Raw genomic sequence first — 15,186 nt, forward strand, 5'->3', positions numbered from 1 at the left:
GGGGGGGGGTTGGAAGAAAGGGGGGTAAAAAAAGGAATTAAAGGGAAAAAGAAAATATTCGAGCGAGTTGCAATGGGCGGCGCGCGTCGTAACGAAGTGCAGGCGGTGTTCGGGGCATTCGAGAATCGACGGGATCGACCTGGCGACTTAAATCTGCAAGCTGCTACGGGAGGAAAAATCTTTAAAAATGCTGTCTGACGAAAAAAGCGCGCATGCGTAACCACGAGCCATTTCCTTCTTTCTCTCTCTGTCCCTGCCGCTCTCTCTCTTCTTCCCTGCCTCTCCTCCCCCACACCCCTCTCTCTCTCTCGCTCTCTCTCTCTCTCTCTCTCTCTCTCTCTTATTCTCTCCGTTCCACGCTCTGTTCCCCTCTGCCACGTTCTCCCTTTTCCACCCCTTTACGTGTGTATATATACACGTACGTGTCCTGCAGCGCGTATGGGTGAGGGTGGGTGCGTGTGTTGCCCGTGTGGCGTTTTCCTTCCTCCTCGTTTCTCTTTACGCGTTCCTCGCCGCCAAAACAAATCGTAAAGACGCCTTCTGCTGCCGTAATCGCGCAGTCATTTCCGAAAAATCAATGAGCACTCGTCGAGCGCACGCTTTGCTTCCTTTCGGACGGGCCAGGGATAATAACGTGCTCGGGCGCCACGAAATTTCTCCGTCCGAGCATAAAATCGAATTCGAAGATACTCTCGTCGCCCCCAGATTCTTTCTTTTTCCACCTTTTCCTTCTCCTCCCTTTTCCTTTCTCTCTGCTCTTCTCTCTCTACCTTTCCTCGTCCTTCCCATTCCCGGTCCTCCTCCTTTCTCTCTGGTCCTCTCGCTCCGTCTCGCCGTTCGCCCACCTTCCACCCCATCTGGAAACCCTTTGTAAAGCAACGGGACGCGGTCTCGTTCGTTTTTCTTTTCCCTCTCTTTCCTCCTTTTTCTCCTTCCCTTTGCCGCCCTTTTTCTTCCCTTTTTCGGGTTCAACGATATCGTCGAGGCGGGCGACTGTGTCAAATGGGACGCTTCTTACATCGCGACGAGCCACTCCAGCCATTCCGGATCCCCTTGTCTTGGCGGGAAATCGAATTCGAAAATCCTGCTAACCCTACCGTTTTCCTTCCGAACCCACTCTCCGATCTTTCCCCGTGCCCCTCGCTGTTTCCCACGCTTTTTCCCCCCGTTTCCGGGGTGCCAACGAAATCTCGGCGGCCAAAACTCACGATCTGCCAAACTTAAAACGCCACCGATTTCGCGTGTCCCCCGATAATACCCTATTCTTCTTCTCCATCTTCTACGACTACGAGGCAAACGAGTTTCGGTTTCGATTTTGGTTTCGTCGAAGAAACGGTCGTAATGGACGAAGCCGCGCTTTGCCCGCGACCGGCAATTATCGCGCTCCATCGTTGACCGAAGTTGGCAGGCTGACAACGCGAACGGCGAGCGGGCAGGGCATCATGGGGCACGTTCGATCGCCAGGTTGCAGGTGTAGCTTTCGTCAAGACCGATGTAATTATATCGCGAATTATTCATAAGCCGATTGTCCCGGTCGCGCACAAAAGCCCGATGAAAGCGATAAGTAACTCTCTCGTTCCCATTGATAACCGGGGCCCGGCTGTTTTCGCTGGTTCGCCATTCGCGATTCGCCGAGGGGTGAAACGCGAGCCGTCGTCTGGTCGGAGGGATGAGATCGAGGAAAGATCGGCGCAGCCCCGTCGTCCTCTGATCCTTTCTAAGCGGGACGATAACCGATCGATCGTACATAGGAATCGCGACGCTGATTATTTAGACAAAAGCCGGGAGGGAGAGAGAGAGAGAGAGAGGAGGTATCGGGTTCGAAGGGAAATGATTTTTCATGGGGAAACAAAGCCACGGAGGCCGAATTAGCATAGAGAACCCGTTCCGTTCCGTCGCGAAGAAAAGGGAACGAAACAATGGAGGCAACGTCTTCTCTCTCGGAAAAAAAGGATGCGGATTAAGAATTCATATTCCCTGAATACGAAGGAAATCTTTGAACGCGTCTCTCGCGTAATTAGTCATTCCGTTTCCTCAATCCTCTGCGAACCGCGCGAAACCGTTGACACAAGCGTGCTGTGCAACGCGGGTCTTCCTTCCGGGTACAACGGATCGAGCGCGATCGATGGATCCTCGGGAAGCTCCTCTCCTCCGGTTCTCCACCGTCTTTTCAATTATTAGATAACTGACGAGGGTTTAGCAGCGGCCGAAAACCCGAAGATCGCGACGGCTCGTTCTTACGAGGATTAGACATCGCGCGACGAATCGGGTTCACCGGGAAATTGACAGAACGCGGGTTTACCGCGGGAAAAATGGCGGAACGCGCGCGGAGGGTGTCAAGGGGTCATAATGCAAAGAAATAGTAGCTACTGGAAACGATAGAAAAATTCTATAGACGTTTATTAACCCTTATCAAACGCTAGCTTTTTACACCTGATTCTCACAAGATTGTAGCTGATTTCGACAAATATGCGAAAAATTTCCGTCTTCTCGCCTCCCACAAACGACAAGGTACTGTTGTCGCGTGATAGATGACTTACCACGGATAAGGGTTAAATGAGCGAATGATTAGAACCGGCCTATCTGCTTAGGGCAACGCAAGTCCAAGACGTTTCCAGAAAACGAGAGGCAAAAGCCACGCGCTGTCAAAAGACAAAACGCAAAGAAAGAGATTGCCCCCGCATTGCTAGGATACAGAGTTTATTTTAGTATTTAGTTTTACTACAACAAAGGGGTATAAATTTCGCGGAGGATCGCCATTTTCGAGACTTCGTTGCGTCCAAGTGCACTTTCGCAGCGGAGGGATCTTGCCGGATGAACGATTAAGTATAGAACGTAGGATGGACGTGAAAAGCCTTATTGTCGCCACGGTTCACTCGGCGATAGGTCAGGGTATCGTGCGTGAACGAGAGACTTCTCGATAGCCTGCGTTATCGGCTCGTGTTTTCCATGGGGAGTCCGCGAGAGGAAACCTCGAATCGGCGAAAAATTGCGTTTCTCGACGGAAGTTTTGGGATCTTGCGACCTAGGAGAAAAGGAGAAACGTGGTCGGATAGAGAGCGATTCGCGACGACGCGTCTCGTTAACCCTTTGACTGCCATGTCGAAATCACGTGTTTCGCTGAGGAAGTCACGGGAGTATTTTTATTATTCGAAGCATACAAGCGCTTCGGTCACCAATGACCACCGTGGCGTCACAGGAGAAACCGTGGCCGGTCATACATGACCAACGTGGCAGTCAAAGTGTCAATGCTATTCGAGTCCATATTTTTAGCCTCTTGGCGAGATATTCCGATGTAATAACGTTGAAACCTTTTTCTGACAGAAACCATGTTTCGAATATCAGAATAGTCTAGAACAGAGTCTCTTAGAATAGTATTTTCTTCGAATATTGGTGTAATATTTGGGTATTAACTAATACGCGCTATTCTTTTTCTCAATTAGATTTTGCGTTGGATTCTGAATAGCGGAAATGAATTAGAAATCTGCTTAACCCTTTGGCGCCTTGATAACGGTTGACAGTTGACTAACTGTCAATTTTCACAATTACTTGCGATTTTTACAATTGCCAGTAGTTCTAGCGTTTCCGTCACCAGTAAACAGTCAAAGTGTTAACTGCCAAGAGAATCACGATGACGCGTCATTCCCCGATTTCGATACTCTAGACACCTCGAGACGAAAATTTTATTCGATCACCCGAAACAGCCCATAACGATAACTAGCACGTAGCACATAGTCCCCTTATCCCGCCATCTTTAACCCTTCGACTGCCACGCTGGAATCACGTGTTTCGCTCAGGACGCCATTTTTAGGAGGTATTTTTATTATTCGAAGCATATAATGGAAAAATAGTAATAAATGGGTGATATAAGACAATATTCTTACTCTATAAAGCGTTTATATTATTGGCGATCACGGGGGACCACCGGCGGTGCCTTGGTAACGGTTGACAATCGATTAACTGTCAATTTTCGTTCAATTTTTACAACTGCAAAAAGTTCAAGCGCTCCGATCACCAACGACCACCGCAGCGTCGTATATGGCCAACGTGGCGGTCATATATAAGTCTACTCTTCCGAAAGACCGCGGATGACCGTGATAGTCGTAGGAGCCTCGCGTTGCCGCGAAAAATACACGGTCGACCTCGAAATCGAGTATTCCCGCTCGTCTCTCCGCGTTTTTCCCCTTTTTCCTTTCCATCTCCTCCTTTTTTCCCCGCGATTTTCCGTCCGCCGTCCCTCCGCTGCCAGCGGTGTCGCTTCATTAGCGGTGATTTCGAATTTATAAGGCGGCAATCGGAACGAATCGTTGCTCGATAATTCAATGTTCGTTAACAGACTGGAAAAACTGTGTCGAATTTGTGTCGAATCGCTGGTCCAGCGTATTAACGCGGGGATTCGATTAAAAGGCTGGTTAAAAAAGGAGGGAGAGAGACGGGGAGAGAAAAGGAAGAGGAGGCGAACGTGTGGAAAAAGGACGGACTGCGACTCGGCTGTCTGTTCGGGGTCCGGGATGCGGGCGCAATTTGCAAAATCAATGAAACGCGGCGAAATATTAATGCGCCTCGAATGCTGCCGCGTTCCCGATCGAAATCTCGTTAAAGAATCATCCGGTTTACGTTGGTCGTTCGCATAGAAGGACCGGGCCGGGTAATACCCGATTTTCCCGCAAAAAGAGTAGAAAAAAAAGGAAAAAAGAAAAAAAAAACCCGAACGAAATAATGGCGCGACGTAGACGAATAATCGCTTTATTTCGTTGTCATCGCGGCCGGCTGCGCGCGTTCCGACCCTTCTCTCTGTAGGCCAGCCATCGACTCCCGATGCGCAAACAGGCGGCGATCAACACCGTCTGAAAATTTAATTGAACGAGAGAAAGAGCCGTCCCGCGGGACGCCGCGAGTTAACCCTGTCTCGCGCGATTGGGTGCCGCCGCGACGCGCTCCGAGAAAACGCGGAGAGGAGAAACGCCGACGAGATCCTCTCGGTGACTCGCGCTCTTTCCAACCAATCGCTTCCGGATACTTTCCACTCGATCCGTCGCGTCCACGTCGTCTCCGCGCTCGCTCGACCGGCAAGAAAGCGTAGGAGAGCGTAAGAGAGCGAAAGAGAGCGTAAGAGAGCGTAGGACGAAAGCGACGCGGTTACGCTTACAAACGCGCCGACTTATTTGCATACGTGGATCGACGGGCGAGGAAAAGGTCGAGTACCGGACGGGACGGGACGAGACGAGACGAGATCAGGGGACGCGAGCGTAACAGGGTGCCGGGGTACCGCGGCCTCACGGCGCGCAGCTTTTCCTGCGCGATAGAAGCGATAAAGTCGCGGAGAGCAGTGTTTTTTCTCCGCGGAGCAACGACCAACTCTAACGACCGATTCCGATCGCTTTACGCCGGCCGTTCCGGGAACGAGCGCGCGTTCCCTTCGCGAGCCGCGCCGAAAAAAAGAAGTGGAACGCATTTCGCCATGAATAACGACGTAGCGGAACTTTCACTCGCCGTGATAATGCCTGGCCTGGCTCTGCCTTCGTGGATCGAGCATCGATACGTCTCGTGATCCGCCTGTCCACCGTCGTTACCATACGCGTCCATCTACGCGCCTCTCTACGCGCCTCTCTACGCGCCTCTCTACGCGCCTCTCTACGCGGCTCTCTACGCGCCTCTCTACGCCCTCGTCTCGCGGCAAAGTGGAACTCGATCGAACGGTATTCCCGTTTCCAATGCATTTTTCCTTCCGTCCTATAGAAATCCTCGGCTCGCGTCCACCGGTCGCGATCATCGCGTCGGGGAACCACGAAATCGCGGCGCGTGCGACGTCCCGGCAAGAATGATTTAGAACGAGACAGCCCTGTTCCTCTTTTCCCGAGATTTCCCAGCGTATTCGCGACTCGGGAGACATTCCACGGATCGTCGCCGGGATATTTACGAGGTTCGAGAGCCGCTGGCAGTCCGGTTTTGATATTTATTTATACGAGGATCTAGAGCGAGGGCCTTCTAATTTATCGGGCGAAACAGCCGAAGCCGGGCCATATTTTTATCGCGGACGTTTAATTTCGTAGAAATTCCTCCGCTGGCAAACCGGTTGCAAGCCAAAACGTCATTCAGAGTCTGCGCGCGCGACCGGTCTACCGGGGTGTTTGCTGCCTCGCTGCTGCTTCTGGGGGGATTCCCGAGCGCCGAGACGCGCGTCTCTTTTCGTACAGTCCCGTCCGGCAAAAAGTCCTCGCGATTCCGTACAACAGGTACTGTTCCCGTTTGCCGAACGTAAACCGGGAAGAAGGAGTAGGATCGGCTCGAGTCAGGCGACAGGAATGCGTCGTAAACGAGTGACCTTTCGGCGAGCGTCCGCGAGCAGAAAATAGCAGAAAATACGTATCAAAACAACGCTAAAAGGAAACGTCGTCGGGGAATCCTGTTTCTCCGCGTCCCGCGATCCGCGCGACCAAGTTTCCGCCATTTTCTACTCGATTTCGGCCATTTTCGCGCGGAATTCTCCGATCGTCGAAACGAGACGTTTCGTAATCGTAAACGACGGGTTTAAATAAACTTCGCACGGAAGGGAAATGCGGCGGGTAATTAAAAAAGCTTCGTAAAAGACACAGGGCCGTAGCCGGTTAAATTACTCCCCCGCGCGAAGGCGTTGCTCGTATAGCAACGGGACGAAAGAGCGTTATCCTTACGGCGGAAGCGAAGGGTTGCCGAAGCACGAGGATTGATTATCCCCGGGACCGTGAAGTGGCTCCGAAATACCATCAGCTGCTCAAACAATCCTTGTCTCGTAATCTCTTACCCCTCGCGTTAACCTTCTCCTTCCGCGTGCTCTTCTTGCGCGGTACCGTGGTGGCTGGCCCCCCCCGGTGCATCGTTCCACAGCGCGTACGCGCGGTCCTAATCGCGGCCGATCATCGAATCCCGGCGCGGACCCGTATCCTTCGGGCGCTAACGTTAATTAGTCGAAAACTGGCGCGCGGTATCAGATGGACACCGTATACGACGGAACCCGCGCGTACGTAAGGGAACAGGCCTGTCGCGTTCTCGTTTCGGCATCGGACTCGGATCGCCGGGCGAAAGAAACCGGACGAATCCGTACTTTCCTTAATTATTTTTCCACCAGCCGACGTGCCGCCCGGAGAAGGCGTGCTCGCGGAGAGAAAGCACGATAGATAGCCTCGCGGAATAGCGAGAGCCTCGGATACCGGATATCGTAAACCGACCTTCACCGCGAAATCCGCGCGCACGAACCTTCGACGAGGCGGCAAAGGAGCAACGGCGGAAGGCGCCTGGTTTCGAACCGCCGCCAATGTCGCGTACACGGCTCTGGCTGCCAGCTAGAACCCGCTTATGGCTTATCTGAAAATTCGGGAAAAATGCGCAGGGGAACCTGTTTCCCGTTAGGCGGGACCGTTCCGCTCAACGAGGTATCGCTCGACGGACGTTGCTAATGAGAACTGGCCGCGGAGGATCGCGGAGGAACGGTGGTTCTCGCCGACTGGCCGTCGTCCAGGCTTGCCCGTCAAATCGCACCGATCGAGATTCCTCCGTGATAACGAATATCCGCGAATATCCGCGTGGGTTTTAGGCCGAGAACGGAAGACGGGAGCGTCCGATTTCCAAACGGTCGCTCCTCGGGATCGCGCGAGATATCGCGCCGCTGCGGAATAAATTATGCAAACGCGCGGATTCGGATAAAGAATTCAAAGTCACGGTTATCGGGCACGACGATTTATCCCGATAAATCCTCGCACGAGTCGCGTCGAGATCGAGGTGTCTTTGGATTCGCAGCGAGGGTACCTAACAGTGCCACCTGTTTAACCGATCCGATATATTCGCTGCGTGTTTTCAGCGTATTTCTTGCATCATGGCGAGAAACTTTTCCTCCTTCGACCTCTCGTTTCCGATTTCCAACGAGCGCGTCGGGTCGCTTTAAAATACAGGCGAATTGCGTCGATGATTCGCGATGGCCGATAGCCGTTTGAAAATCGCGCGAGAGGACCAAGCTGTCCTCGGATTCGCAGCGAGGATACCTAACTGTGCCACCAATTTAGTCGATCCGACGTATTCTCGGCGTACTTCCTGTGTCGTGGCGCGAAACTTTTCCTCCATCGCCCCCTCGTCCCTAGTTTTCGAAGTGCGCGTCGGATCGCTTTAAAGAGCAAGCGAATTACCTCGATGATTCGCGATGACCGAAAGCCGTTTAAAAATCCTGCGAGAGGAGGACCGAGTTGTCTTCGGATTCGGAGCGAGGGTACCTAATTGTGCCACCAATTTAGTCGATCCGACGTATTCTCGGCGTACTTCCTGTGTCGTGGCGCGAAACTTTTCCTCCATCGCCCCCTCGTCCCTAGTTTTCGAAGTGCGCGTCGGATCGCTTTAAAGAGCAAGCGAATTACCTCGATGATTCGCGATGACCGAAAGCCGTTTAAAAATCCTGCGAGAGGAGGACCGAGGTGTGTTCGGATTCGGAGCGAGGGTACCTAACCGTGCCACCTGTTTAGCCGATCCGATATATTTTCAGCGTGTTTTCGGCGTATTTCTTGCATCACAGCGTGAAACTTTTCCTCCGTCGCCTTCTCGTCACCGGTTTTCGAGGAGTATGTCGGGTCGTTTGGAAATGCAGGCGAATCGCGTGGACGATTCGCGATGGCCTCAAGCCGCGACTCGTCGGAGTCGTTTGAAAGTCGCGCGAGCGATGGCGGAAAAGGAGGAAAGAGCCACGCGAAATCTTTTCGTCCTCGCCGCTCCTCTTTCCGACTCGCGCGCTCGTCTCCTTAATGCAAATCGCGAGACTCGTTTATTGATTACGAGACGCCGGTACAAATATATATGTACATATATATATTTGTACACACATACATGTATACACGCGCGCGTACATATACGCACACGGTACGTATATAGACGCACGCGTGTGCACGCTCGCGTGTATATTCGTGCAAACTCATTAACGTAATTAATGATACGGGGGACCGTTTCAGTAACAGCCGGCGGAATAAATAAGCGATAATGTTATGTAGATGCAGGCGATCAATCCTGACGTCGCGCGATAAGGAAGCGAAAAAAAAAGATGGAAAAGGAGGGAAGAGACAGAGGGGGGGGGGGGCAACAGGGGGAAAAAATGAATCGTGCATCGCTTCTTGCCTCGCGAATCTCGCGAATCGTCCCGTTTCAGCGCCACTCGAACTTTACCGGCGCGAATCAATGATCGCGTTTGCGACAATTGTTCTTTTTCTTCTCCGACGCCTTTCTCTTTCTACCCCCCTCTTTTCCCTCCCCTTTTCTCTCTTTCTTCTCTTCTCTTCTCTTTCTTCTGCTTTCTCATTTTCCGTTCGCCGAAAGAAACTCGAACGGGAGTAAATGGAGAAGACGTTGGCAGCGTGGAAAAGACTTTTTATATATATATATATATGTTTACGAGGTAAATCTGGACGAGAATGGTGCACCGTTTGCGCTGAATATTTGATAGATCTTCGGGGGAAGAATTAAACCGATGTTTCGTAACGTTTTGGAGGAACGATCGTTTCATAGGATCGAGAAGGTGCAAGATATGGAAGATTACGTTCGTTCTCCCGGTATAATGTCCCCCGACGAATGGCCCGTTAAATCTAGCGAACCGTGATCGGATTTAACAGATATTTCGTAGCACTTAAGAAACGACGATCGCTTCCCAACGTCCTTATTTTTCCGTCGATCGACCAAAGCGGGTCGTCGCGTTAACTGTTCCAGGGGACACGCACGATACCTCCGTCCCGTGACGAAATTCACGACGACGACGACGACGAGGACGACGAGGACAGCGACGAGGACGACGACCAGGGGCCGAAAGAACGCGTGGAAATTTCCCCCTGGTCGGGAGAACGACTGCGAGAGAGAGAACGTTCGCTAGCTTTCGAGGAATTCCTCGGCGTTGGGACATAAATCGGATCGATCCTCGAGCCGCAGATTCCGTGATCGCGGGCGTACATCAGCTGCCAAGCAGCCGTATCGGAAGACATATATAACAATCGAGCGTGATGAACAGCGGCGAGCGCGTTCCTTTCATTTGCGCTCAGGGGAAAAAAGGCGTCGTTTGTGGAGATAGAAGCGAAGGGACAGAAAGAGAGAGAGAGAGAGAGAGAGAGGGAGGAAAAAAGGATGGTCGTTGGTACGATTCGGATTAATCGCGAGAGCCGAATTCGACGATGGTGATGGTGGTGGTGGTGGTGCTGGTGCTGGTGGTGGTGGTGGTGGTAGTGGTGGATGGGCGACTCGCGAAGGAAAGTTGGTGGAAAAATGACGGCGTGGGAGATTGGGATCCGTCGTTCCTAGGTGTTGTCTAAATTTCCAGAGGAAAAGTGCCGCGCGGAATCCATGGGGATTCCTTGGATTGGCCGGTCGCTTCGGCCAAGTCCGTGCACCGGGGCGTTATTGCAACGATTAACGCTCGCGGTCAGCCTGTCCGCGCGGACGTCGTATCTTTTTCCGCTGGCGAGGTTCAATAACACTTGTCACCGCCGCTGAAACGTATCGTCCGCGAACGAGCAACAAAAGCCAGTGCGCTACGACGACGGCCACGGCGATACGCGTGTCTTTCCCTTCGATTATGTGTGCAACCAGAGGGGCGAGGGGCGGCGTGTAAAAAAAGAGGAAAAACAGAAAAAGAGGAAAAGAGAGAGGGGGAGAGGGGGAGAGAGAGAAAGAGAGAGAGAGAGAGAGAGGAGAGAAAGGAAGGAATAAATGCAAATGGAGGAAAAGGAGAGAGAGAGAGGGAAAGGGAGAGAGAGAGAGAGGAGGGAAAGGGTAGGGAGAGAGAAAAAGAGAGGACGCGTACGCAAGAAAGCGTGGCTCGATATTAATAAACGGACCCGAGCAGCGAAGATAATCCGTCGATGCGTCATCCCCGACGCAAAAACAAAAGACGGGCTGAAAGAGGCGCGCGAGTAGTATCCGCGTATGGTAGAAGCGGGCAGCGTTAACACGGCCGCGCGGATAAACGAAAGAATGGAATAAAGAGCGAGGTAATTAATCCGATAAAACGGAACACTTTGTGTAACGTTGCATAATGCGAATTCCATAATCGCGAGATGCGCCACGGACCCGTTGTTTTCCTCGTCGTAACGCGACTGTACGTGATAGCCGTGATTGCCGCGGACGCGTGTCGCCCGACACGATCCCATTTACGGGGCCACGATTATTATAACTTTTGTCTCGCTCTTCTTTCCACGCGCCGCGCCTCTCCTCTCCTCTCCTCTCCGCTCTTCGTTGCTTTTCTCTCTTCGCGTCCGAGTTACCTTCGACGTCCAGCCACGCACCCCGGGCTTCCGCTACCCCTTCTATCGCGTTCCCCCATTTCTCCCGATTTTCCCTCCTCTTCTCTCGTTTCCCGTGGTTTCTCGCATCCCGGAAGACGACGCGCGGATTAGAACGCGGACCTCGGTCGCGTCCACGCGTTCCCTTTCCCCTGGATATTCGGGAAAAATGGCGACGCCCGTGTGGGGAACGAGGCGGGGGCGAAGGTGGCGCGACGAACGGACGGAGAGGGATATATAGCGGAGACGGCGGAGTTTTTGCGCGCACAGAAGGGCAGGGAGATTCGACATCGCAGATACAGTGGAACACTTCATAAATCATTCGCGCGGACGTGTATCCCCGCGTGCATCCGACCTGCATAACAGCCGTTGAACTTGCGAAGCTCGAACCGGACGTATCTGACCATGCGTGACCAGGAACGTGGTCGATTCGACGTGCTAGAAAGCGCGTGCACCACCGATCCGATACAATGTTTCGCTTGCTCGAAAGTCGTTGCCGAACGATGCGACGGTGGTCGACGTCGACGTCGTCTCGAATGATTAGAATCGGTGGGGAACGGTTGTTGCCCCGCGACTAGCGTTCCCTCGCGGACCCCGAGACCCCGAGGAGATGGAGACTGGTACGCCGCGCGAAACGTCCAACGATTGTTAATTAGAGCGATGGAGAGGGAGAGGGTGTACGTTTCCACTTTGACGCGTAGTACAAAGCGATCGTCTCGGGCTGAAATTTTACGAGCGTGACGAATCGAGTACCACGCGCGTTCGTTGCTTGTAACAGCCACGGCGCGTGTTAAGAATATGGCCACGCTTCCGTTACCGATCTAATATACCGGGTGGTTAACGACGGAGAAATTAATAGGATTACGCGTAAACGTTTAGCGTACGCGCGGAGCGATTTGCTCTCTCTCTCTCTCTCTCGATGCGGGGTTGCGAAGCTCGGTGCTTGGGAATTGGAAAGAGAGGAGGAAAGAATGCCGGGACTGTGCGGGGCCCTCGGTTACTCGCGGGAATAGGCGTTACGTGCGTAGGCACGTGGGTATATATCGAAGAGATTTTCCGTGTAGTGGGCGAGCGTTATTATAACATAGGGAAGCGGAAAGTTTAATTAGCGATTGCCCCTCGGGAACCATGTCCCGTTAGCGAGCAACGACAAAAGTAAAACGGACGCTTGTTACTTTTCACGAGCACGCATCGATAAAGGTTCGTTCGACTTGTCTGATTCCAGATACTGGCGCGCCCTACGTATTATACAAGGACAACATGGAGAGACCCCAGGGGCAATGGGGCCCGGGGCCGGGATCTCTCCAGGACGGGGGACTGTACCCGCAGCAACAGCAACAACAGCAACAGCAGGGCTCCTCCTCGTCCGGCAGTCCACAGCAGGCCTGTGGTCCCCCTGTCGAGGGAGAAAGCGGTCCCCCGCCTTCGTTGGCCTCTCCCGTGCCCTCACCGTACCCCTCGGCACCGCCTGAGCCTCAAGCCTTAACCCCACCCGACGACGATATACAATCGAATCAAGCCACCTCTCAGCAGCAACAACAGCAACAGCAGCAACAGCAACAGCAGACGCAACAGCAAGTGCAGCAGCAGCAGCAGCAGCAGCAACAGCAGCAGCAGCAGCAAGTGCAACAGCAGCAACAGCAACAGCAGCAGCAGCAGCAACAGACGCAACAGCAGGATCACTCGCCTCAACAACAGCTGACACCTCACGAGGTGGATCGCAGCGATTGCTTTCCCGGCGCTGGAGAGTTGCAGCAATATCCGCAGCACTACTTCAAGGAGGCTAGGCCGCATCCGTCGCCGTCGGTACCCCCGCACATGCTCACCCCCGGTGGTTTCTCCGCGTTGCACTATCTCAAGCAGCCGGGCGTGATGCTCACGTCCCTCGGCCAGGGTGACGGTGGACCAAGCCTGGACGCTCACCAGTACGCCAGCCCCGGGGCACCGAACATGGCGACCGGCTTGCCGGACATTGTCCAGCAGAGCGGCAAGTCGGGCAAAGGGGCAAACAGCGATCTACGTTTGTTCAAGTGTCTGACATGCGGCAAAGATTTTAAGCAGAAGTCGACGCTGCTGCAACACGAGCGGATCCATACGGACAGTCGGCCATACGGGTGTCCAGAGTGCGGGAAGCGAAAAGGCAACAATCGCATCTAACGCAGCACCTGCGCATACACGCGAACGAGAAGCCGTATGCTTGCGTGTACTGCGAGCGTACGTTCCGGCAGCGTGCCATCCTCAACCAGCATCTGCGCATCCACTCGGGTGAGAAGCCATACCAATGTCCGGAGTGCGGAAAACACTTCCGTCAGAAGGCGATCCTGAATCAGCACGTCCGCACACACCAAGGCGAGCATTTCTCTCTGCCTCCCAGACTCCCAGAGGGCGTCCACCACAACCACACTGACCCATTCACCGGTTCTTACTGTTACTATCACCGCCGTCACCACCACCACCACCACCACCACCACCACTACCACCATCGTCTCATCTCTTCTTCATCGTTCATCGTTATATTAATTATGTCGCAATCATACAATGTGTCGTCATCGCCTTTTCATTCGCCGTCATTCGTCTTCTCCATTCGTCGCATATTTTCTTTCCGTTTCGTTCCATCGCCGCGACTCTGTCTTTCTTCTCTCGTACTCGACTAACCAAAATCACCCTTTGCGAAACTCGATCTTTTTCTTTCTTTCGTTCTTCATCTTCTTCTTCCTCCTTCTCTTTAGTTTCTTTATTTTTTTCCTCCTTCGTTTGCCGTATTTCGATCCATCCGGTTTCTCGCCTAACCCTCTTACGTTCCTCCCCTTCTTTTTCCTTTTACGTAACATCTGCGTATATCGGTTCCCGAAAAAAGAAAAAAAAGAAAAAGAAAAACAAAACAGCGGGCAACAGACGCGTTCGGTTTGCTCTCGCGATTTCGCAGTTTTTCTCACGAATTCGTCGAGTAACATCGACGGAAACATCGGCTTCGTTGCCGGCAATGGCCAACCGAAGAATGACGAGAACGGTTGAGCTGGACGCGAGAGTGCTGGTGAGCTGTGAGATAGAGGAGGCTGTCTACTACACCCCCTGATCTAACGTGTCCTAGCCGTATCCTGTGAACCGCCTGCCTCATCTAATCCACCCGTGTATACTTTTTCTCTGCCCTCTGCAACTCCCCTCTCTTCTCTTCGTCGCATCGTACGAATCGAGCACGCGATTATAACGAAATACGATAGAATCTCTCTCTCTCTCTCTCTCTTTCTCTCTGTCTCTCTCTAATCTCGCATCTACTTTACGTAACACCTAACTCTAACTATCCCCGAGCCGCATCTTCCAAGCTAGAGCCTATAATACCCCGCTGTGTCGAAACGCGACGTTTCTTCGCGAAAAGGTGGAGGAAGGGGTGCAAACTCGGACGGACTCGGTTGACGCGCCGTTGAGCGATCGGCTGACCCGATGATCGGAGACTTTGTACCGATAACGATAACTATATCGATGATACGATACGATCGGATACCGAGAAAGCGCAAGGTTGGAACGTCGCGTTGGCTTGGTACCGCTTGGGTTCGAGAGGGTTGCTGAGACACTGGCGCGATCTCCTCCGCGGTACACCGCGATACGTCGGGTACATATGGTAGCGCAGACACGGTGGGTTTCTTTCCACTCGGTGGGTCTCTGTCACACATATACACACACGTAGTTAGTTTCTTCCTGAATGGTCTCGCGTGTGGTACCGCGCGTAGTCCGGGTTTCTAACAAAAATCGCAAAAATTCCTCCGTCGCGCGAGTTGGCCTGGAATCGGTGGAGATAAAATTGGTTCTCTGTGTCTCTGTTACAGACGTGAGTCCGCATCTGATCTTCAAGAATGGGATGACGCCGACGCTCTGGCCACAGGATGTTCCGTTTCCACCGGAGGAAGGG

The 15,186-nt window shown here is 52.9% G+C and overlaps 1 protein-coding gene across 1 annotated transcript in view; it reads left to right on the top strand.

Annotated features, from left to right (window-relative positions):
- The window catches only part of LOC108555987 (myeloid zinc finger 1), a 26,970-nt gene that overhangs the window by 9,814 nt on the left and 1,970 nt on the right, over window positions 1-15,186 (top strand). The window contains 3 exon segments of the mRNA XM_017911890.1: window positions 12,505-13,413; window positions 13,416-13,628; window positions 15,104-15,185. Coding sequence (XP_017767379.1) covers window positions 12,505-13,413; window positions 13,416-13,628; window positions 15,104-15,185 — 1,204 coding nt within the window.

Source organism: Eufriesea mexicana, unplaced genomic scaffold, assembly GCF_001483705.2.
Source record: "Eufriesea mexicana isolate 0111107269 unplaced genomic scaffold, ASM148370v2 scaffold294, whole genome shotgun sequence".
Taxonomy (NCBI): Eukaryota; Metazoa; Arthropoda; class Insecta; order Hymenoptera; family Apidae; genus Eufriesea; species Eufriesea mexicana.